This window comes from Sceloporus occidentalis, unplaced genomic scaffold, assembly GCF_023333645.1.
Source record: "Sceloporus occidentalis isolate IW3139 unplaced genomic scaffold, rSceOcc1.0.p SCAF_65, whole genome shotgun sequence".
Taxonomy (NCBI): domain Eukaryota; kingdom Metazoa; phylum Chordata; class Lepidosauria; order Squamata; family Phrynosomatidae; genus Sceloporus; species Sceloporus occidentalis.
In genome coordinates, this window is record NW_028317045.1 from 1,585,185 (window position 1) to 1,610,196 (window position 25,012).

Below are 25,012 nucleotides of genomic sequence, written 5' to 3' on the forward strand. Positions count from 1 at the left end.
TCAGAAATCTTGATCCCATCCTGACATCTCATCTGGGGGTATCTCTTCATCAGGTGGATAGTTGTCAAAATAGCTGTGATCTATTGGTCCTTCAAGCTGAAAAAATAAGTGTTGATATTGAATGAAATCTATATGTACAACGACTAAACAATGTTTCTCAATTCCATGGCAATATTTAAGAAGTGACATGCAGCAGTTTTAGGAAAATCATTGCCATGATGCTTCCACAATATACATGATGATCTCAGTGTTTTAAATCTTCTACATGAATGATGCCATATACGTTTGAGCAAAGTTTGAGAAATGCTGTGAAATCACTTAAGAGCTTCATCCAGCCCACATCCAATCTGTTTATGGTGGACACGAGCAATTGGATCTATAGATTGTAAATGGTGGTGTGTTTTTTTTCACTACCTCCCCTGTCTGAACTGTACCACTGATTAAGATGGACAAAATAATTACCGTATTTGCTCGATTATAAGACGAGGTTTTTTTCAGAGCAAATGCTCTGAAAAATACCCCTCGTCTTCTAATCGGGGTCGTCTTCTAATCAGACCTCAAATAGAGGTCTGATTATGAGACTAAGATCCAGATCCCCCGCACCGCTGCAGGGGACCTGGATCCTCCTGTCTCCCCCCCCCACACTTACTTACCGGTGCTTCCTGCTGTATTGCCGGGGCAGCGGGTTGACGTCTACGCGATCCGCGTAGACAACGTCCGCTGCAGCCGGAAGGAGGTGTGGCTAGCAGCGGGGGTTGTCTGCGTCCGTCGCGGATACCTTCCCCGACTGTCAGAAATCAGAGTTCCCCGCACAGGTGCCGGAACTCTGATCTCTGACAGCCGGGAAAGGTATCCGCGACGGACGCAGACAACCCCCCGCTGCCAACTCCACCTCCTTCCGGCTGCAGCGGAAGGAGACGTCAACCCGCTGCCCCGGCAATACAGCAGGAATTTGGAAGCACCGGTAAGTGTGTGTGCGTGTGTGTGTTAAATGGGGGACATAGGGCATTTCTGGAATGCCTTATACCCCTATATGCCACTCTGGCACTTAGGGGGTTAAAAGGCATATTATGGGGCAGAGTGGCATATAGGGAGTTATAAGGCATTTCAGGAAGCAGAGTGGCGTTAAGGGGGCATTTAATAGAGCACTCTGCCTCCTGAAATGCCTTATAGAGTGCTCTATACAATGCCTTTTAACTCCCTTAATGCCACTGCCTCCTGGAATGCCTTATACCTCCCTATATGCCACTCTGCCCCATAATATGCATTTTAACCCCCTAAATGCCAGAATGGGATATAGGGGTATAAGGCATTTCTGGAGGCAGAGTGGCACATAGGGGGTCAAAAGGCATACCATGGGGCACAGGGGCATATAGAGGGTTAAAAGGCATATCATGGGCCACAGTGCCATATTGGTGTGGCAAGCCTGGGGGCAGATGTGCGTAACTGGGGGACAGGTTGGAAAATACAAGGAAATAAAAACAAAAAAAATATTTTTCTCAATCATAGCTTTTATTTAAAAAAATAGTTTACATGAATTAACATTTACTGGTAAAACTTTTTTCCTTTAGGGTCGTCTTATATTCAGGCTTTTTCTTTTTTTCCTAAGTTAATATTCAGATTTTGGGGGGTCGTCTTATAATCAGGGTCGTCTTATAATCGAGCAAATACGGTAAGTTTACTTGTCAGCAAACAATTAACAATTTACTTCACATTTATTTATATAATGCCAGCAGATTTCATAGCAGTTACCATAGGGCATAGTAAAACTAAATGACAATTTGAAATGACATAACACATGCTAAAACATTCTTGTACAGAAGAAGGTGTTTGAGGGGAAAAGTGAGGCAGTTGGAGAGGACTGCTTGGGTAAGGATAAGCCAATTGAAGCAATGACAATACGAAGAGGTCTGTTGATCTTGCATGCTAAAACATTCTTGTACAGAAGAAGGTGTTTGAGGGGAAAAGTGAGGCAGTAGGAGAGGACTGCTTGGGTGAGGATAAGCCAATTTAAGCAATGACAATACGAAGAGGTCTGTTGATCTTGCAGGTGGCTTATTTAGGTTGCTAAAGAGAAAAGGTGGGTTTTTAGAGAGCATTTGAAAGAGTAAGAGGGAAAAATTCTGACAGAACAGGGTAGGGTAAAGTTAATAATTGCCCCCTGGGCCGCCCTGAATCTAAACTAAATGGCCGCCTTTAATGTGGGGCAAAAGCCTGCAGCACCTGGTGCCATTGCAGCCAATGCGGCTGCACGTTTTAAAGTGGCTGTATGACCGCCTCCGCTGTCCGCTTAATGCCCGGGGGGGTGCACCATGCCGCCCTGTGCCTTATCCCGCCCCTTTGAAGATGCGACACTCAAGGTAGCGGGCTCACACGGAACAGCTCCACGTGACAGCTGGAAGAACATGTCGGAGAAGAGCAGTCTGCAGGGAAGAAGCCAGCAAAAAAGTAAGTATTCAAAAAATAGTTATAGGTGTAAGGGGATCCATATTCAAAAGGGGTGCCTTGGCCTGGGGGGTATAAGTACACAACAGGGTGGTTGGGGCATCACATAAATCAGTACACAAAGGGAGGGGGTGGCTCGTGGCAATACACATAGATGCATTAACCAGTACAAAAGGGGGCACACAAAGGAGGGGAACTGGCTGGAGACATCACATAAATCAGTACACAAGGGTGTGGTGGCATAAATGCACAAAGGGGGCTGACTGGTGTGTGTGGGTTTGTGTGTCGGTGTGTCAGAAGCTGTCCTGGTGTGTGTGTGTGTGTGTGTTTGGGTGTCGGTGTGGCAGAGCCTGTCCTGGTGTGTGTTTGCGTGTTGGTGTGGCAGACCTGTCCTGGTGTATGTGTTTGCCTGTCGGTGTGGCAGAGCCTGTCCTGGTGTGTGTTTGGGTGGCAGTGTGGCAGAGCCTGTCCTGGTGTGTGGGTTTGTGTGTTGGTGTGGCAGAGCCTGTCCACCCTGTTTGGGTGTCGTTGTGGCAGAGCCTGACTTGGTGTGTGTTTGGGTGGCAGTGTGGCAGAGCCTGTCCTGGTGTATGTGTTTGCCTGTCAGTGTGGCAGAGTCTCTCCTGGTGTGTGGGTTTGTGTGTTGGTATGGCAGAGCCTGTCCTGGGGTGTGTGTTGATGTGCCAGAGCCTTTCCTGTTGTGTATGTTTGGGTGTCGGTGTGGCAGAGCCTGTTCAGGTGTGTGTGTTTGGGTGTCGGTGTGGCAGAGCCTGTCTTGGTGTGTGTGTGTTTGGGTGTCGGTGTGGCAGAGCCTGTCTTGGTGTGTGTGTTTGGGTGTCGGTGTGGCAGAGCCTGTCTTGGTGTGTATGTTTGGGTGTCGGTGTGAAAGAGCCTGTCCTGGTATGTGTGTGTGTTTGGGTGTTGGTGTGGCAGGGCCTTACTTGGTGTGTGTTTGGGTATCAGTGTGACAGAGCCTGTCCTGGTGTGTGGGTGTGTCAGAGGCTGTCCTGGTGTGTGTGTTTGGGTGTCGGTGTGGCAAATCCTGTCCTAGTATGTGTGTGTTTGGGTGTTGGTGTGGCAGAGCCTGTACTGGTGTGTGTTTTTGTGTGTCGGTGTGGCAGAGCCTGTCCTGGTGTGTATGTTTGGGTGTAGGTGTGGCAGAGCCTGTCCTGGTATGTGTGTGTGTTTGGGTGTTGGTGTGGCAGAGCCTGTCCTAGTGTGTGTGTTTGGGTGTCGTTGTGGCAGAGCCTGACTTGGTGTGTGTGGGTGGCAGAGCCTGTCCTGGTGTATGTGTTTGCCTGTCGGTGTGGCAGAGCCTGTCTTGGTGTGTATGTTTGGGTGTTGGTGTGGCAGAGCCTTTCCCGGTGTGTGTGTGTGTGTTTGGGTGTCGGTGTGGCAGAGCCTGACTTGGTGTGTGTGTTTGGGTATCTGTAAGGTTTGTCTTACAAGAAGGAATCCGATATGCAGGACTGGAACACACTTGCACAAAAAAAACAGAACACACGCAAGGGGCCTGGTGAGGATAACAGGGCACTTGGTGGTGTAACTGTAAGCACGAGTGGTCAGAGGGCAACCGTTTAGCAGACCAGGGTCGGGACGCCAGAGGTACACGTAGTCGGGTCGGATAGCCAAGGTCAGGATGCCAGAGGTACACGTAGTCGGGTTGGATAGCCAAGGTCAGGATGCCAGAGGTACACGTAGTAGCAGGGAGAGCCAGGGTCAGGAAACCAGAGAAACACAGGAAGCCGTTTAGCAGACCAGGGTCGGATACCGGGAGAACAGGAACAAGATATATATATATATAGGATACGGGAGGAGCTCACGTAATACGGACAGAACCAGTATAACTGAGCACTGTGGATACTGTGCTCGAGGTTTAAATAGCCCGGGGGGGCGTTCCCCGGGATCGCGGAATCCAGCCGGCGGTCAGCTTCATGAATATTCATGAAGCGGCCGCGTGCGCGAGCGGCTGCTTCAAGCTCCAGTCTGCGGTGCCGGCGTTTCTGCCGGGGAGGAGAAGAGGACGGCCGGGAGCTGCTTAAGGTAGGTGCCTTACAGTATCAGTGTGGCAGAACCTGTCCTGGTGTGTGTGTTTAGGTGTTGGTGTGGCAGATCCTGCCCTAGTATGTGTGTGTTTGGGTGTGGCAGAGCTTGTCCTGGTGTGTGTGTTTGGGTTTCGGTGTGGTAGAGCCTGTCCTGGTATGTGTGTGTTTGGGTGTCGGTGTGGCAGAGCCTGTCCTGGTGTGTGTGTATGGGTGTCGGTGTGGCAAAGCCTGTCCTGGTGTGTGTATGGGTGTCGGTGTGGCAGATCCTGTCCTTGTATGTGTGTTTGGGTGTTGGTGTGGCAAAGCCTGTGCTGGTGTGTGTGGGTTTGTGTGTCGGTGTGGCAGAGCCAGTCCTGGTGTGTGTGTGTTTGGGTTTTGTGGTGGCAGAGCCTGTCCTGGTGTGTATTTGGTCATCTGTTTCCTGGCACTTTACTTTCTGTAGGAATACATTTAACTTTACCAGAGATGAAACGCCCTCCTGAATTTGTAGTCACTTCAGAGGACAAAACTTTATAGGCCCAGAAATCAGCAAGTTTTTGTTATCAGTAAAGGTATTGTGTTATTTATTCTATTTCAATCTGCATATTTTATTAAAAAGGATTAATTGCACTAAATTGTGGCTTCAGGCATCCCATATATGATGACTTTTTTTTAGTGTACTGATGTACTCCCAATCTTTTCACATAACATCAACATACATTAGAAAATCAGGAAAAGATAGGCATAGATGGTGGACTGATTCTGTGGCGCAACAGGCCACTTGACTAAACTTGCCCCCCAGGCCCTAGGCTGCCAGCCCTCCCCTGGTCGTTATACTGTGCTGTGACTACATACCGGCAAGCATAAGTAAAGATGTTTGAGAGTAGAGGCAGAAATGTGTTTGTTAGCTGTAGAGGGTTAAGGTCACTTAGATTTTGGTAGGTTTGTAGTGGTCTTTTAGGTAGAGGATGTATAGGAGGCAAGGTTGAATGTTAGCAGGATGTGGTCAGACAGACAGAAGGCAATGATAGAGAACTATGAGATTACACAAATGTGAGAGAACACCAAGTCAATTTGGTGGCCATCAAGCTGCGTGAGGTAGGTCGTCCATTGTGAGAGACCAAAAGAGGTGATAAGTGTTATTAGTTTAGCAAAAGCAGAGGAGGATCATACATTTGGATATTTTTACAAAGCATCAAGAAGTGTGTGAATGTTGGTCACAGCTGGAGATTCCAAATTTCTCCACATGCTATTGCTACTATATAATGGCACCAGATTAAAGTTATACCTTTAACATCCCTAGATAAACCAGTGAATCTTTTTCTGTGTTTTTTGGCACATACACATGGAAACACGCATGCTAATATTAAGAAAACAATGACAAACAATACCTTTGGTTTTAAAGGCGACGGAAGACTCCTAGACCTCAATCCATCCCAGTCAAAACCATTAAACCACCTGAAAAAAAATAACACCATATAATGTATATTGTTTTAGATTGCTGCTTTTAATAGCTGTAAAAGAAAATGTTACATAAATACAACACATGCATTTCCTTCAAGTTGACAGGGCCTATAAAAGTCACATCAAATGCTAAATGAGTCAAAAAAGCTACTTTCATGCAAAGACATTTTGAGCATAATAACATGAATATTTGACCAAACACATCTCCTGCATGGAATATAGCTAGGGGTTTTGTGAAGGAATGGGAAAATGTATATGGAAGGGGGGACACCATGTAAATGTAAAGATATCTCTCAGCTACCATATGCATTTAAGTATGCATCACAGTGCATTATGGCTGAAGTGTCCTTTTAATTAGGAGAAGGTGGTGCATCAAACTATCACTGACATTTGGGTATATTATTCTATTCTTTGATTATAACAATTAACTATATTGCATTTCAATTTTAGTCTAATAGATAAATAGGCTTAGTTGTTCATTATAACAATATAAATTGTTTTATATGCTTAGAAACTGTATAGAGCAGTAAATGTAATATAAAAATCACATATTTTACATGATACCTGTGTTTTTTAATATCAGATATACCATTCTTCATGTATCCTAGACGTTCTGCAGGATTCTGCCTGTAAAACATTACATAATAAAATTGTTTCAATAAGGAACGACACATCTTCGTCTATTTTGTTTTAAATTCCTAGTGACTGGTAGTATTTTCTAGTTATGTTCCAATGCAAAAAAAAAAATGTTTTGTTGCCTTAAGCAAGATATACTACTTTTATTAGTGGCACATGCTATATTAATTTGCACATACTAAATGAAAAAGTTAAAAGAATAAGGTGATGCAGATTCTTTTTAAAACTTGCCTTAAAATAGTGTTGTTATATAGTGCTATGTACACCAGCAGAAAAAAAGCTAATTTATATAGCAACAAGATCCCTAATCCCTTTAGAGGATATCAATGCTTAAAGATTGTTATTGAGGTAATGAGTTGTGTTGAGGGCTTATTCACAAAGGCCTAAGCTGACCCAAAAATAACTACATGATAGTAATACTGGAGAATTGTCTGAATAGAATTGCCTAAATATGAATGAGATCCTACTTTATCCAACTCCAAGTGTGTATTTGCCAACAACTTTCCTTCCTATGTGGAAGCCTGCGCCAAAAGGCATTACATTTTGAATGTGCTACTTGTGGCAAAACGGACACTTTTTAGAGGTAACCATAAAAGACACCTATAGTGTAATAGGATCAGTTCTACTTCCAATAATGCCCTGTTCCTGTTTTGTCTTTGCCTTCATCCTCTGTCTTTCAAAAGGACTCAAAAGAAGTGACTTTTCTTCTCAATGCTGCATTTTTTTAAAGTTTGTGGCTCAATTCTCACACCCATTAGGGATAAGGAAAATTGACACAGCTGTTTTGGGCTAAGAGAAGATGGAGTCATTAGTCATTGGTACACAACCTTTCAGGGCTTCAGAGGTCTCTCCTTCAGATGCAAAGGTATCAACTTTAAATTGACTTGATCACATGCATTAGGTAAAAACACACTCTGCCTATTATGTTTATTTGTATATGTAAAGTCATTTAAATATAACATATACATATATTATATGCATATTGCATTAAGGATGAAGTATTAAAAGTGTTTTACCTGCATAGACGGCGAATCAATTCTTCAGGCCGTCTTGTTATTCTTCTGTTAAACTCGATTTTCTCAATGCCTTGAAGAATCAGATTGTAGATCATCATCTGGTCTGGCCCCGTAAAAGGAGGACTAGATAAAAATATTTCACATATGTATATGTTATGAGGAAACCACATGAAATTAATCCTGCATAGGAATATATAAAAAGAAAAACAGAACTGTGCATTTCTAATCTCTTTGCTCAGCTGCAGAAACATGTAAAGAAAACATTTTTTCTTGCCCACCATGGAAATTTAAACTAAAGAAAGAAAACTCACAGCTAATACACTGTTTATTGTTGTAAATTTTTACTGTGAGTGCTGCTCCACATATTTCTACCTTTACACGCAAATCTTTCAACAATGAAGAGACCCAGGGTTGTGCATGCTTGCGTAGATATCTAAGGTTGTGACGGTCAGTCATATGTACATAATAGACCATAAACTTAGGGCTATAATACACTCTAAAGGGGCAGGAAAAATATTATCAGGGTATATTATTTTCTATTAATTTATAATATACATTTAATCTATGGACAGTCGTACCCTTGTTAATTTTATATACATATGATGTCATATCTCACTGAAACCATGAAGGGAACACAGACAAAGGTATACGGTGAAGAAAAAACAGGGTTTTCACCACCTTGGTCAGCGAAAATATTAATATTATGTGTTTAAGTCACTAAAGAGAGAGTTGGCAGGGCCATTTGCTGGGGAGCTTCAGCTTGGTCCTTTATAACGCACAGTGAGTTACAGCACAAGATCTGCTTTAGTAAATAAACCCCCATAGAGCAGGTTAGCCAAATACTCAGATCTCTCTGATTGGGCCACTAGAGGCAGCCCTGTCGGCAGAAGATGAAATGTATTGGGGCTCTAAAAATTTTCCAGTCCAGGGGTGTTCTGCTTTTGTACATATTCCACATATAATTAAACATATACAAAATATCTATTTTGCAAAAACTTACTTTCCTGTCAGGAGTTCATACAATAAAATTCCAAGGGACCAGAAATCCACACTAAAGCTGTGTCCTTTGTTTAAAATGACTTCTGGAGCCACATATTCTGGTGTTCCACAGAATGTCCATGTCTTTTGCCCTGGAAATATTTTCTTAGCAAAGCCAAAATCCACCTACAACACACACAGACAGTTTATGGATAGGCACATTTTACTGAATCACGATTTTCTCGTTCATAAAAATTGTTGACATATCATTTTCTGGTGTATTGTTCTTGAGGCAAGTTATTACTATCCAATGTTCAAATGTGCAATGGTTTCCAGACTTGTGTATCTGCCTTTTTAAGTTGCAAGAGTTCCATGATTGTGCATTATGTTGGTTCCTGAAGTCCCTTAGTTTACTCTGGTCGCAGCTTTCAAGCACCGTATTTGTTTGAATATAAGACAAGGGTTTTTTTCAGAGCAAAACCTAAAAAAATTACCCCTCGTCTTATATTCAAGGTTGTCAAATAGAGGTCAGACTATAACCGCTCCAGGGGACCTGCATTCTTCTCTCTGGCAGCCAGTGGACATCTGCGCGGTGCGTGCAAACAAACTCCGCTGCTGCCGGCAATTCCTCTGGGGCTTCTATGACCGAACGTCGGCATGGCATGATCTTCCAGTGCTCCACCATAGAAGCCCCAGCGGAAGTGCCGGCAGAAGCGGAGATTGTCTGCGCACAGGGGAGGGCTGGCAGCCTATGGCCTGGGGGGCAAGTCTAGTCAAGTGGCCCGTTGTGCCACCGAATCAGCCCACCATCCATGCCCATCTTTTCCTGATATTACATGTTGATGTAATGTGATTGGATTGTGAGTACATCAGTACACTAAAAAATAAGTCATCATACATGCGATGCCTGAAGTCACAGTTTAGTACCACTAATCATTTTTAATAAAAAAAATGGAGTAAATAACACAAAACCTTTACCTTTCCTCTCATTGATTTCCTGGCCTAAAAAGTTTTGTCCTCTGAAGTGACTACAAATTCAGGAGGCGTTTGATCTCTGGATAACTAAGAATTATATTTGTTCAATGTATTCCTGCAGAAAGTAAAGTGCCAGGAAACAGATGACCAAATACACAACAGGACAGGCTCTGCCACAACGACCCCCAAACACACACCAGGACAGGCTCTACCACACCGACACCCAAACACACACACACACACCAGAACAGGCTCTGCCACACCAACATCCAAACACACTAGGACAGGTTCTGTCACACCGACACCCAAACACACACACACACACCAGGACAGGCTCTGCCACACCGACACGCAAACACCCACACCAGGACAGGCTCTGCCACACCGACCCCCCCATCAGTACGGGTTAATCTACACAAAGCATAAAAATGCTTTCCACACTGGTTTGTTTTTTGTGTTTCCCCCCTTGTGTATTGATGCCCCAGCTAGGCCGCCCCCCCCTTTGGTTTTAATGTATTCCCCCAAATCCTTGTGTATTAGCCCAGCCAGCCCCCTTTGTGCATTTATGCCCCACCACCTTTGTATATTAATATATGTGATGCCCCAGCCCCCAGCCTCCCCATTTTTGTATTTAATTGTTGTCTCAAGACAGCCCCCCTTTTGAATATGGGTCCCCTTCCACATATCACCCCAACTATTTTTTTTAATACTTACTTTTTTTGTTGATTCCTTCCCCACAGACTGCTCACCTCCAACTGTTCTTCTCCCTGTCACCAGGAGCTGCTCCGTGTGAGCCTGCCCCCTTGAGCGTCTTTAAAGGGGCGGGACGAAGAGCCTCAATGAGGCACTGGGCGGAATTTTGCAGGCACGCTGGCCGCTTAATGATTTTAAAGTGGCCGGCGTGTCTTACGGTCCCTTTAAAACTCATAGCCGCATCGGCTGCAATCACATCTCGGTGTGCCGGCCCACAGACTGGTCGGCCCACCACGGGTGCTGCAGGCTTTTGCCCCGCATTAAAGACGGCACTGGTATGGCCGAATCTGCTATTTAAATGGGCGGCCTCGCGGCCGTTCAACTTAGATTCAGGGCGGCCTGGGGGGCAATTGCCCAGCCCGCCCCTCTCTGCGTGCAAACATTATAATTTAAAATTGCTTATCCAGGGCTTAGCAGTAAAGGCTTTCCAGATGTACAATTACCATAATCTTCAGAACACACAGCAATTTAACACCTGTATTGCCAGCTAATTCCTTCTTGACGCCAAAATAACAAACTGATTTCTTGCTGGATCATCAAGTTATCATCAAATAATCACATCTTTCTAACAAGTTACAGTGCCGGAAAAAAAGTATTAGCCCTTTTCCTGTTTTCTTGATTTCTTCTATTTTTGCTTATTTGTCACATTTAAATGTTTCGGATCATCCAACTAATTTTAATATAAGACAAAGTAAGTAAACACAAAATGCAGCTTTTAAATGCTAATTTGATGTATTGAGGGTAAAGAGTGGGCTTGCTTGTGTGCTTTGGATCATTGCCCTGCTTTATAACTCCACTGAATCACGATTCAGTGGAGTCCCAAAAAGTTCTACTTTTGACTCATCACTCCATAGAATATTATCCCAAAAATCTTGGGGGCCATAAAGATGTTTTTTGGAAAATGACACAAGCCTTTGTGTTTTTGATCAGCAGTGGTTTTTGCCTTGCAACACTCCTGTGGATGCGATTTTTGTCACTTTCTTATTCTGGAATGGTGAACACTGACCTTAACTGAAGCAAGTTAGGCCAGCAGTTGTTTACACATTATTCTGGGTTATTTTGTGACCTCCTGGAGTCGTCAACACGCTGTTGGAAAGATTTCTGTAGGCCACCCACTTCTATAAAGGTTCACCACTGTTCCACCTTTTCTCCATTTGAAGATAATTGTTCTCTAAATCGTTTGATGGAGACACAGAGCCTGAAAATGACTTTTTAACCCTTTCCAAACTGATGGACTGGTTTCTTATCTGTTCTTGAATTTCTTTACATCTCAGCTTCATGTGCTGCTTTTTTGAAGACCTTTTTAGCCTATTTCACTTTACATGACAGGTTCTATGTAATTGATGTTTATATTTAATAGGACAGTAATCATGTCTGGTTATGTCTAGTGACATTTAATTATTATTTGGATAATACTAAAGGCAATTACTTTTTCACATAGGGCCAGGTAGAATCTATACAGTCGTGGCCAGAAGCTTTGAGAATGGCACAAATATTAATTTTCAACAAAGTCTGCTGCCTCAGTTTAGAGGATGACAATTTGTTTAGCTGTAATTTTCTTCTTTCCCGTTTACTGAACCCACACACATTATATATTGTTTTTTTCAGGACAAGAAGGGCTTTCTTTAGATTACATTGTTTTGATTGTATCATATTATTAAAAAGTATAAAATATGGTGAAAAATTTAGTTGAAAAATCTTTTACTCATCTATAAAAGGTAATGAAAAAACCTGCTAAATAGATTCTACTATTTGTCCTGAGTTTAGAAATACCCAATGTTTTTACGTTTTTTTGCTTTTTTCTACACATTATGGGGCAATAAGTACAGGTAGCGTCTTGCTATTTCAAAGCCATTTTTTCCAAATCTGGTAATTCTTCCCCCCATGTGCCATTTCGGGTATATTTGAAGCCGGCCAATGCAATTTACCCCATCAAGTCATATATTTTTGAAAGCTCCTGAGTACAGCGATACCTCACATGAATGATTTTGCCTGGCTGTTTGGGGGCAAAAGGGTCACATTTGGGGCATGCGCATTTTCAATGTTGAACTTTGGCACTTGGCGATCAACTGCCCATGCCCTATTTGGTACATCTTTGAGCCGGGCCATTTCAGTATGCCCAATAAACCCATATATTTTTGAAAACTAGACACCCCAGGGTATTTCAAATGCTAGTATTGTAACTCTTTCCATGCACCATATCTACCACCAGTCTTTGTCAAACTTTGTGGTAGTCATTTTTTTGCATTTGTTTTGTCACACACATTTTACTTCAGGTATGAATTAAAAGGTTCTCGTATATGTCACTATCACAAAACACCCCAATATGTGTTCGGCAACATCTCCTGAGTACAGCGATACCTCACATGAATGATTTTGCCTGGCTGTTTGGGGGCAAAAAGGCCACATTTGGGACATGCGCATTTTTCAATGTTGAACTTTGGCATATGGGGATCCACTGCCCATGCCCTATTTGGTACATCTTTGAGCCGGGCCATTTCAGTATGCCCAACAAAACCATATATTTTTGAAAACTAGACACCCCAGGGTATTTTAAATGCTGGTATTTTAACTCTTTGCATGCACACATTTTACCACCAGAATTTTTTCTAAGTTTGCAGTAGTATTCTTTTGTGTGTATTTTTCCCCCACACACCTATGTAATGTATGAATTTACAGCTCCTGGTATATGCCGCTGTCACACGACACCCCAAAATGTGTTCAGCAACATCAGTACAGTGATACCCCACATGCATGGGTTTGGGGGAACTAAAGGCCACATTTTGGTACGTGTGCATTTTTCTAATTGGAAATTAGATGTGTGGCCATCCTTCCCCCCGTGTTAATTGGGACATTTGAACCCGGCCCATTCAATTTACCCTGTCAAATCATACATTTTTTAAAAGTAGACACCCCATGGGCATTTAATATGCCAATATTTTAACATGCGAGAATTTTTTAAAGCTAAAGTGCTAATTTTAGGACTTGCTCACAAGTGTTTGGTGTCGCTGGATGCCTCCTGATCGAGGCATTCCAGCGACACCATTTAAGTTTAGGAGGTGATCGTCGATCGCCTCCTAAACGCTTTTAAAACGGGTGTCCGCCGCCATACAATGTATGGCGGTTGTTGACGCCCCGGGGAGGGGCCAGAGATGGCCCCTGGTGCCGATCGTGGCGTTGCTGAATGCCCCGAGGTCGAGGCATTACAGCAACGCCGTTTGGGTGCAGAAAGCGAACGTAGGTTCTGGCACGTCATTTGTCGTAAACGACTTGTTTTTCCGTGTCGTGCCAGAACCGGCAATTGTCATTAAGGGGTTAAAAGGAAAGTGGTGCTTGAAATCATCGTCCTTCCTCTGTTAACCATGGTTACCTGCAAGGAAACATCTGCTGCCATAATTCCTTTGCACAAAAAGGGCTTCACTGGTACGGATATTGCCTCTAGTAAGATTGCACCTAAATTTATCGGATTTGTCGGATCATCAAGAACTTCAAGGAGAGAGGTTCAATTGCAAAGGATGTGTGAGGATGCCCAAGAAAGTCCCGCAAGCTCCAGGACCGTCTACTAAAGTTGATTCAGCTGCAGGATCGGGACGCCAACAGTGCAGAGCTTGCTCAGGAATGGCAGCAGGCATCTGCACACACAGTAAGGCGAAGACCTTTGGAGGATGGCCTGGTGTCAAGAAGGGCAGCAAAGAAAGACTGGGGTAAAAAAAATCTCTGATTCCTTTATTCTCTTACTACGACTTGCCAATATGAGAGGGCGGCTCATTTTGCCGGTAACACACCGCATATTTTTGAGGAGACTTGGGAAGGCTGGCTTACGTTCTATCAAAATCAATTTGGTCATACCCCTTCGGGCTTCATATTGGGGTCACTCCGTACGCCTTGGTTTCTCAAGGCTACTGCGGCTTCATAGTTCAGGCGTATCAACGATTGGTTGCGGCCTAGTTCTTGGTATCCTATCCTTGTCCCCCCCTCCTTGTCTCTCCCTTGGTGTGCTTTTCCCTTTTGTGTGTCCTTGTCTCTGTTTTATGTGGGGTTTTTTTGTCTCTCTGTGCCTTCCATTATATGTTGTTATTCTTTTTCTTTTCACATGTCATATGTTATGTTACGAGGATGTATTGAGAGCGTTTGGGAACCTCGGTCCCGTGTATTTTGGTTCTCATTGCCATTGTTATCTTTCTGATCTATGTACATTTGCTGATTTTGTCTTGGCATGGTCTATTGTAAAACCAATAAACTTTAAGTGTTAAAAAAAAATAAAATCTCTGATGAATCCCCTTTCTGATTGTTTGGGGCATCTGGAAAAAAGCTTATTCGGAGAAGGCAAGGTGAGCACTGCCATCAGTCCTGTGTCATGTCAGCAGTAAAGCATCCTGAAACCATTCATGTGTGGGGTTGCTTCTCAGCCAAGGGAGTGGGCTCACTCACAATTTTGTCTAAGAACATAGCCATCAATAAAGAATGGTACCAACACATCCTTCAAGAGCAACTTCTCTCAACCATACAAAAATAGATTGGTGATGAACAATGTCTTTTCCAGCATGATGGCGCACCTTTCCATAAGACAAAAGTGATAACTAAGTAACTTGGAGAAAAATTGAAATTTCAATTTTGGTTGCATGGCCAGAAAACTCCCTAGACCTTGATCCCATTGAGATCTTGTGGTCAATCCTCAAGAAGCAGGTGGACAGACAAAAACAAATTCTAACAAACTCCAGCATTGATTATGTAAGAATGGGCTGCCATCAGTCAGGATGTGGCTCAGAAGTTAATTGACAGCATGCCAAGGCAGATTGCAGAGGTCTTGAAAAAGAAAATATTGACTCTTTGCATAAACTTAATGTAATTGTCAATAAAAGTCTTATGAAATGCTTGTAATTATACTTCAGTATACCATAGTAACATCTGACAAAATATCTAAGAACACTGAAGCAGCAAACTTTGTGAAGACCAATACTCAAAACTTTTACATGAAATCATTTAAAAATACATTTTGTGTTTGCACATGATCCTTGGACAAAATCCAACAAAACATGACCTGGGCCTGTACAGTTTCACATAATCCATACTCTACCTTGGATGCCATACTTGTGGACATATATATATATATATATTTATATATATATATATACTCACAAATATACACCCCCTGGCAGAGAGTGATTTATTTAAAGGGTTGAATTCTAAATATGACTATAGAATAAAATGTAAATTTGCCCAGCCTCTTAGGGTAAAATGTAACACAACCTCTGGCACTCAAAGTGTAAACATACATACCAGTTTTACATATCCTTCTGAATCCAGCAGTAAATTTTCAGGCTTTAAATCTCGATACATTACTCCAATTTGATGCAAGTATTCAAACGCCTCAGTAACGCACCCAATGCAAAACCTTGCAGTGGCTTCATCAAAACTACCACTGGAAACAAAGTAAAAATATGTCTTACTTTTAACAAATGGACACAAGGTGTTTTTTTCCTTGCAGAGAAACAAAAAAGTCTGAGCATATTTTGATAATGACATTATAGGTAGTGAGAGCCATGGAGGGAAAGGGGGTAATTCAATAGAGGATGCAAAGGGGTTTCTGTCTCTTTTTTCCACACTTACTTAATTATTATGTTGGATATAGGCTCCTTGTTATCCAGAGTTGGTAAAGTGGCCTTGCAGAATGGTGACGGGTGGCTCCCAGTTCCTTGGCTCCTCTGTGGCGGCTTCTACTCCTGCTTCAGTGGTGCAGTCATGAAGCAAGATGATGTCTATGCTTTCTGAGTGGCTAAGTCCACCTTTGATGTCGAGCATCAGCCCAAGTCAGTAAACAGCGTGCGTCACGTCACTCGGCAGGGCAAGCCTTTTACGGATCGAAGGTAGCTGTGGGTAGCTGCCACTCTTCAGAGTCCAGGGATCCTCTTCCCTCACAGTATCTTCTTAGTAGGCATTTTTAGCTATCTCCCTTTATGGCTCTTCCTCCTTGTCCTTTCCATCTGCTGGGTCTCCCCTTACTTCCCCCGCTGTTCTGGCGAGATTAATGTAGGCACAGAGGGGATGCAGGCCTTGCATAAGGCATCAAACTAGAAGCTAGGCCTATGTTGGCAGTTGAGTGCTCAGCAGCAGATCTCATTTTGACAGGCTGTGACAGCAATTCCTGTGACGGGGATGGAGGCACTTTGGTGGATGCTCAACTCCAGTGTTCTGAAAGAGCAGACGTGTGGAATGCGGAAAGGGCCTGTAGGCCAGAACAGGGCTTAGTGGAGAAACAGGCCATGTGCTTTAACATGGCCAGATGTTGCTGGGGCTTCTGTGAGTGCCAGTGGCTCTAACCTGCACTATGTCCACTTGACTGTTGGAGCCTCCCCAGGCTGGGCTGGAAGATGCTGGAGCTACGACAGCAAATTCTGCTGACCAATCAAGACTTGCAGATGGTGGGAAGAGTGTGGCGAAGTCAGTTGATGAGTGGCCACGTGGGTCTGATCTTTCTACTTTTGCTTCATTCCTTTTGATATGCCTGTTCTGTCTGTGGGTGTATTAGGGGTCCAGTGGTTAGTATGGGTGGTATGAAAGGTAAGCTAGTTAGTGGGAGTAATTTGGAGTGACGAGACTAAAATAGAGCTTTACGGTCATAAACATAAGTGCTATGTTTGGACAGGTCAACAAGGCCTATAGCGAAAAGAATACCATCCCTGCTGTGAAGCATGGTGGTGGCTCACTGATGTTTTGGGGTTGTGTCAGGGCTTGGTGCGAGCAGAGCACAACACAAAGAGACAAGAGAGATGAGGGATAGTCAGTGAAGGAAACAAACGCAAGGAATGTCAAAAGTACTCCAAACAAGAATTTATTTTACCAGATCCAGATGGCTTGGAGGAGCAGTGTAGAATCATACAATAGTCCAGATAACGTAGCCAAGGTCAAGGGCAGAAGAATATCACAAATTCAAAAAAGCCAGGGAATCCTCAGAGAAACAGGTATAAAGCAAAGCAAATATGAGGAAACAGGATACAGGGAACAAAGCACAGCTTGGTCAAAGTGCAAGCACTGTTTGAGCAGGGCTGGGGGTTTCTATAGCTATGCTAGGTTTTGACTCCTCACCTCCTAGAGCACCTCCCCCTCATATTATCTACTCTTAGAGTGGAGCTGTCCATCTTTACTATCCCCCGCCTTTGGCCCTGCCTCCTTCAAGGAAGATACCCCATCAGGTTTCAGGACATGCCCCTCCACCATCAGCAACTCTTTCCGCAAGGTGCCAGGAATGCAGCCTATTCTGCAATCGCATGGTCCCCGGACGGAGGATCGGGCATCTGGGTTTGGATGCAGCTTGAGGAGAGCTCTTGGTCTAGCGTTTTGGTGAGTCAGGGGCCTGACAGGTTGTGTGAGCTCTAAAGGCACAGAGAATCTTGTGAAAATTGATGGTATGTTATCAGAAAATACTGGCAGACAATACAAAGTATTAAGAACTAAGGGGATGCAGACTTTTGAACAGGCGTCATTTCATTTTTTGCTTTGTTGCCATGTTTTGTTTTATGATTGTGCCATTCTGGTATAACCTATAGTTGAATATGAATCCCATAAGAAATGTGTTTTGCCTGCTTACTCATGATTTCTTTAAAAATGGTACATTTATTACCAATTCTCCAAGGAAGAATTTTTTTAATTTTGAGCACAAATGTTTTTTGGTAAGGCATATGTTGATGGGGGGTCAATTTTCACTTTTTTTAGGATGTGCTTGTTAGGATGAACAGAGCTGGGGCTGGTGGTACCTTAGCTAAGAATATATAGGCATCAGAGGTTTCACTAGCTTTTTTGACACAGCACTCCAAAACAGACAAGGCTGGTAGGGGTTTTTGGGTAGTTCTGTGCTGTGCCAAAGTGCTTTGTGTGTCCAGTCCGGCTCTGTTTTGTTTCATTTTCAATTTATGGGTAGTGTTCAAATATGCATACAGAGTTTGGAGCTCTTGCAGCAGGATTTTAGATTTCATTCTTTTAGCATTGGCACTGCCACTGAAGCAGCAAGGTGGAGTCTGTTGGAGCAGGCGATAATGCACTTAGGATGCTGTAAATCTCGAAGGTTCAGATCTTACGTTTGTATATCATTTTTGCAATAGATAAAATTGATGTTGGGGTGGAGTTGTAGTAATCGGTTTGTTTTTGTTCATTTTTTTCTTAGGCAGAGGATGCGTACTGGTATGAATTCTCAGGTTTTTTGGGCAGTATCTAATATTCCACTGAGGTGCAGGTGCATTGAATTATATGGTCTGGCAAAACATGCTCCAAAAAGTTGTGTCAAACACAGGTGGTCACACGTCCTGATCTTGTGCTGGTGATTGTTGGTGGAAATGACTTGTGGATGGTACCTGTTCAACGGTTAATCAAGGACATTAAGCTTGATTTGCTAAGGTTGTGGTCTTGTTTCCTTTGTTTGGTGGTGGACTGGTCTAAGATAGTCCCACAAGAGGTATGGGGGATGGTGCGGTCATTTGGGACTATTAACAAGGCTCGCATAAAGGACAACAAATCAGTGTCATGATTTGTAGCTCATAATGGGAATTGAATTGCATTATCAGCAGGATTTTGGTGGGTTGTTGTTGGATGACGGGATGCAGCTTAATAATATTGGTTTGGACATCGTTTGGTTAGGTTTTCAAAATGGTGCGGAATGTGCTTTGAGTGTTTTGGAAGGGTCAGGGTCAATTTTAAGGCGATCAAATCTTCTTCCGTGGTGTTGTCAGGGAGTCACAAAATATTGGGTACTGAGGAAAGTAGTAACCGTTATGTGGGTTTCCAGGTGCACTTGTAAGAGAGCAATTAATGTGATGGAAGTGTAGTTGCTTCTAAGCTGTTGCTTTGTAGCTAGTGGCTGGAGGGTGGGGTTAGGGTTCATTGTCAACACATGGTTTGTTAATGTGTTACATGAATTACTTATTTTTTTATTCCACTTTACATTTTTTCAGAATAAATGTGAGGCCATTCAAAAGAAATCAGATGTGAAGTGTTATTTGATCAGAATTGGTGGGGAGTAGGATGGCAGGTGAAAGAGGCTGGTGTAAATGGTTAATGTAACGCAGTAGGAAAAACAATATACGTTCACTGAAATCAATAGTAAAATTGCTTCCCTTGTACCTCATGAAGAGAACTCTGAAGTCTTTAACTACCATTTATATATCAATCAGCAGGTTAAAAACATAAAATTCACTTCCATGCAAGGCCTTGTTTTAAGGAATGTTCTCATTTAAAAAGATTTAAAACTCAAGTGATACCCATAATTCTTACCTGTCTCTTAAAATGCTCCAAAGCTCCCCTCCAAGACATGCTTCAAGGAGCATATACACATACTTATTATCCTTAAAAGTACGATATAACCTAAAAAAATAAAATGTTTTCATCAAGCATAAATTAAGATATACTAAATATAATACATATATGTCGTGCATTATTGTTGGATGGTTATCATTTACCTATGGTGAAATCCATCCGGGGCTAGTAGAAACAGAAATATGGAATAAGACAAGAACCATTTGACCTTTCTGCTATAAATACTCAAACTTAATCAGTCCTTGGCCTCATTTTAGATTCAGGATACATCTAATGTCTGTTTAAATTCCCTCACTGTATGAGCATCTGCCACTGCTGGGAGGCTGTTTCACTTAACTAGCACACTCTGAGTACAGTAAGACTAAGTAAGACTTACATCCTCTACACATTGTGGTCCATTCACTTAGCTGCATGTACATATATGATTGCTAGTGAGAGTTTGCACCAGCAACCTTTTCCCTTGACTGGCCACTTGAGCTTAATGGATAAATCTAATTTTGAAATTATTAAACACAATTTGAAATTTAGACTGTTTAATTTACATTTATAAATAACAGTTATTCATTCAATGGTTATGGGTTATGGTTTTAACACAAGAAAATATGCTCAGTTATAACACATGTTAAAAACATACACCTTTATGTACACTGTCTACAATTGATTATACCTTTAACATACAATGGTTTGCTTACTTTACTATGAATGGAGAACGGGCTTCTTCTAGAATATTCTTTTCAGAATGTATGTGTTCTTGTTGTCTGTTTTCTACTATGTGCTTCTTTTTGATACATTTCATAGCAAATGCTAAGTTCTCATTTTTTACTTTTACCTGCAAAAAAATAAACAATTTAATTCCACATCCACAAAACTGGGACTAGGCGTTTTAATTTTCTTGTCAAATTATACAGTACATATACCACTGTTGTACTACCACCACCACAGTCGCAATTTAGAAAAGGTTTTTTTTTTTAAAAACCTGGCCACGTGATCACGTAACACAATGCTGCATGATTAAAATATATTCTGCTGGGTTTATTATTTTTCCTTTGTTGTTTCATACACTACCCTCAATAAACTATAGATGGGAATTACCCTATCTTTTAATAGATAATTTGGTTCAGTGGTTGGTGCTTGCAAATAAACAATTTTTCATTGTACATCATTTCTGAAAAAGGTCAAAGCTTAGGTATCGCCAATGGTGCATTCTCTTAAAACAGGTAGAGATGGCATGGATGGATTGGCATGCTGTATGCTTGATTGACCTGTTCTCATATGTGGTCATCCTCAAAACATATGCTGGTTGGAGTGATAACTGACATTGAGTAACAGTTCAGGTGGTTATTGGGTCAATGCTCATCTGAGTTTTAGCAGAAATATCCATAAAAATTTTGTGGAATAGGCACTCAAAATGTATGCTCTGCTGTGTACCATAGATATGTGAAAAATGTTTATATTCTTTTTAATGTTTTATGAAGCAGCCCTTACAAGTTCCACTCTTCCAAATCCTCCGACACCCAAAGTAGTGATAACGTCTAGGTTCTCAAAAGGAGATGAAAATCTAGAAAGTTTTTCCTTCATCTGAATCATTTCCAAAGAAACAGCTGTCCCATGTTGTCCATTTGTTGATCCCCTAGAAAATGTACAGAACATAGCATTAATACAAATGTATTCAGAACATGAATGAGTTTTACATACAAATATTTAAAGAAGAAGGAAAACAAACCATGTGAAATGCTAGACTACTTCTTTAATGACTAGGTAATATATTTCAGGATAGAAATAAAAGTAGCTGCAAACGGTATATAAGGCTTACTTTGCATGTCTTCTTTCATCATCGAGGGCTAGATTGGCCACATAACCTTCAAGGTACTTTTGGAGCTCTTCGTAAGTTCCAACAGTTTGATTAAACATCCTAAGTGATACAAAGTTTAATGTATTTAACTAGTCTTTAACAAATTGCACTTTACAAGCCATTTAAGGATGAGATGTTCACTTGTACTGCTACTTACTTATTTGTAATGCTACTTACTCTCGGTCCATGGCTAGGCACTCCACATTAGTATCTGCGATTATATTAGCTGACCTGACATCATCACTGCATGGATAAAGAGGATGAAGGTATTAAGAGGTTCTAACATTCAACCAATAAACAAACTGAAAACCGAAATATTTACAGCATGAGACAAACCCATACCTAACCCAAAAATCAACAAAGACTTATTGTCTTTTATGTGGGACAGTGTCAAACGCCTTACTGAAATCCAGATACGCAATGTCTACTGCACCACCGTTATCAATTATTTTAGTCACCCAATCAAAAAAATCAGTAAGATTCGTTTGGCATGATCTTCCTGAGGTAAACCCATGTTGCTTTTGATCTTGAAACCCATGTGACTCCAAATGTTCAACAATCCTATTCCTACTGCCTTATTTTGTGAAAAAGCACAACATTTGTTAATTTCCAATCCCCTGGGACGACTTCCCTTACCAATGATTCGTAAAATAAATCCATTAACGGTTTTGCTAGTACACCACCAAGCTCTTTTAATAACTTGGGGTGTATCCCATCAGGCCCCATCAACTTAGTTGTCTTTACCTTAGACAACTGAAGTAGAACCTCATCCTTGATAAACTCACATCTACCAAATGACTAATTTTCAATTGTAATCAGACAGTCAGCTAGATCTTTGTCGTCTTCTACATAGCTTCCTTCTTTTGTTTTTAATCTAACTAATCCTTGTTTTACTTTCCTTTTCTCATTTATATATCTAAAAAATGTTTTATCTCCCTTTTTTACTGACAGGGCAATTTGCTCTTCTGCATGTGATTTGGCAGCTCTTATAAATTGCTTTGCTTCTTTCTGCCTAATCTTATAGATCTGTCTATCTTCCTCACTTTGGGTATTTTTGTATTTACTAAAGGCTAACTTCTTGTTTTTGACGATCTTCAATCCCATTTCAGGGTCATCTTATTATTGAACAAATACGGTAAGTACATTACTGTGTGTGTGCATTAGTGTTTATGTAATTACGGTATGTTAGTATGTTAGCATTTTTTCTTACGCCACTTGTGTCCTTGACAGATATTAAAAAAATGATTGTAGAGGGTAGATTATTGCTGTTGGTATTATGACACAATTACAGAGAAAAACATACACATAAGAGGATAACAAATCATCTTTGTGGGACTAATTAATTGAAATCAATTGAAATAATATGGTAGCACATAATCTACAAACCTGATAAGGGCTTTTTCTCCAAAGTAATCTCCTTTTTCTAGTGTTTTAATTAATTGGGGTTCATGGTACCCTTCAGTACTCTGCGTAACCATTACCTGTGAAGACAAATATTATTTATATGAAACCGTATAGTTTAGATTATACTGCATGTGAGGTGTAATATCGGCATCAAACATGTGTTTAGATAAAACAAGATTTACAGTGGGCTGGTAATGTTAAATTCACAATGCTTTACAATGAAGGCTATATGAAAAATGACTGTTCAACTTACTTTTTACTGACCAAAACCTCATGTTCCCAAAATAAGTTTGTTTTTTTTTACCCCATTTTCTGATGAACATTATAGATCATCATCTTAAAACTAAATGCAGCATTAGAAACATAATTTCTTTTATCATGTAAAAGTTTGCCTCATTTATATATTTTCAAGGAATGCTTAAGACACAAAAGCAGACATTCACGGTTTTTCAGCTAGATCTTTGTCGTCTTCTACATAGCTTCCTTCTTTTGTTTTTAATCTAACTAATCCTTGTTTTACTTTCCTCTTCTCATTTATATATCTAAAAAATGTTTTATCTCCCTTTTTTACTGACAGGGCAATTTGCTCTTCTGCATGTGATCCAGAAGTGTTGGTTCTGTAGAAAGCTGGCAAGGCTCTCGGTGGCAATTTACAAAGTATCTTTATTGTATTTGAATTCTAGATGCTATGTTAGGTAGGCAAAGAATTACTTTGTTTGAATATGGTAAATACTAAAGCAAAAGTCTACATAAAAACAACACATATGAATGTCTGCTTTTGTGTCTTAAGCATTCCTTGAAAATATATAAATGAGGCAAACTTTTACATGATAAAAGAAATTATGTTTCTAATGCTGCATTTAGTTTTAAGATGCTTAAATAAATTAAGTGGAACAGTGCAATGATTTGCTAGGTAAGACATTGCTGCTAACAAGCATCCTTTTTTGGTTTGCTATTAAATAAATTATTAAATAAATCCAATAAAGTAATTTAGTTAATAGATTCAATAAGTGCATGCTAACCTACACTATGTGACCCAACATCTATACAGTGAAGGAAAACATTATTTGATCCCCTGATGATTTTGTAAGTTTGCCCACTGACAAAGACATGATCAGCCTATAATTTTAATGGTAGGTTTATTTGTTCAGTGAGAGACAGAACAACAACAAAACAATCTAGAATAACGCATTTCAAATACGTTATAAATTGATTTGCATTTTACTCAGTGAAATAAGTATTTGACCCCTTTGCAAAAACATTACTTAGTACTTGGTGGCAAAACCCTTGTTGGCACAGAGGTCAGACGTTTCTTGTAGTTGGCCACCAGGTTTGCACACATTGCAGGAGGGATTTTGTCCCACTCCTCTTTGCAGATCCTCTCCAAGTCATTAAGGTTTCGAGGCTGACGTTTGGCAACTCGAACCTCCAGCTCCCTCCACAGATTTTCTATGGGATTAAGGTCTGGAGACTGGCTAGGCCACTCCAGGACATTAATGTACTTCTTCTTGAGCCACTCCATTGTTGCCTTGGCCGTGTGTTCTCACCTCCACCTTGCCATGCTGGAATACTCATCCACGACCCATTTTCAATGCCCTTGCTGTGGGAAGGAGGTTCTCACCCAAGATTTGACGATACATGGCCACATCCATCGTCCTTTTGATGCAGTGAAGTTGTCCTGTCCCCTTAGCAGATAAACACCCCCAAAGCATAATGTTTCCAAATCCATTTTTGATGGTGGGAATGGTGTTCTTGGGGTCATAGGCAGCATTCCACCTCCCCCAAATATGGTGAGTTGAGTGAATTCCAAATAGCTCGATTTTGGTCTCATCTGACCACAACTCTTTCACCCAGTACTCCTCTGAATCATTCAGAAGTTCATTGGCAAACTTCAGACGGGCCTGTACATGTGCTTTCTTGAGCAGGGGGACCTTGTGGGCGCTGCAGGATTTCAGTCCTTCACGGCATAGTGTGTTACCAATTGTTTTCTTGGTGACTATGGTCCAAGCTGCTCCGTGACATCCTAGGATAGCTCTTTGGTCTTAGCCATGGTGGAGAGTTTGGAATCTGATTGATTGCTTCTGTGGACAGGTGTCTTTTATACAGGTAACAAACTGAGATTAGGAGCACTCCCTTTAAGAGAGTGATTGTAATCTCAG

The 25,012-nt window shown here is 41.5% G+C and overlaps 1 protein-coding gene across 1 annotated transcript in view; it reads right to left on the reverse strand.

Moving 5' to 3' along the window:
• The window catches only part of LOC149286950 (cGMP-dependent protein kinase 2-like), a 60,812-nt gene continuing 35,800 nt past the window's right edge, over nt 1–25,012 (reverse strand). Inside the window, exons 7-18 of the mRNA XM_089493566.1 lie at nt 22,836–22,930; nt 21,627–21,692; nt 21,411–21,509; nt 21,083–21,227; nt 20,290–20,426; nt 19,556–19,645; nt 15,572–15,713; nt 8,586–8,749; nt 7,586–7,708; nt 6,498–6,560; nt 5,861–5,927; nt 1–96 (exon numbers count right to left, since the gene is read on the reverse strand). Coding sequence (XP_089349692.1) covers nt 1–96; nt 5,861–5,927; nt 6,498–6,560; nt 7,586–7,708; nt 8,586–8,749; nt 15,572–15,713; nt 19,556–19,645; nt 20,290–20,426; nt 21,083–21,227; nt 21,411–21,509; nt 21,627–21,692; nt 22,836–22,930 — 1,287 coding nt within the window. The remainder of the gene's footprint in view (nt 97–5,860; nt 5,928–6,497; nt 6,561–7,585; nt 7,709–8,585; nt 8,750–15,571; nt 15,714–19,555; nt 19,646–20,289; nt 20,427–21,082; nt 21,228–21,410; nt 21,510–21,626; nt 21,693–22,835; nt 22,931–25,012) is intronic.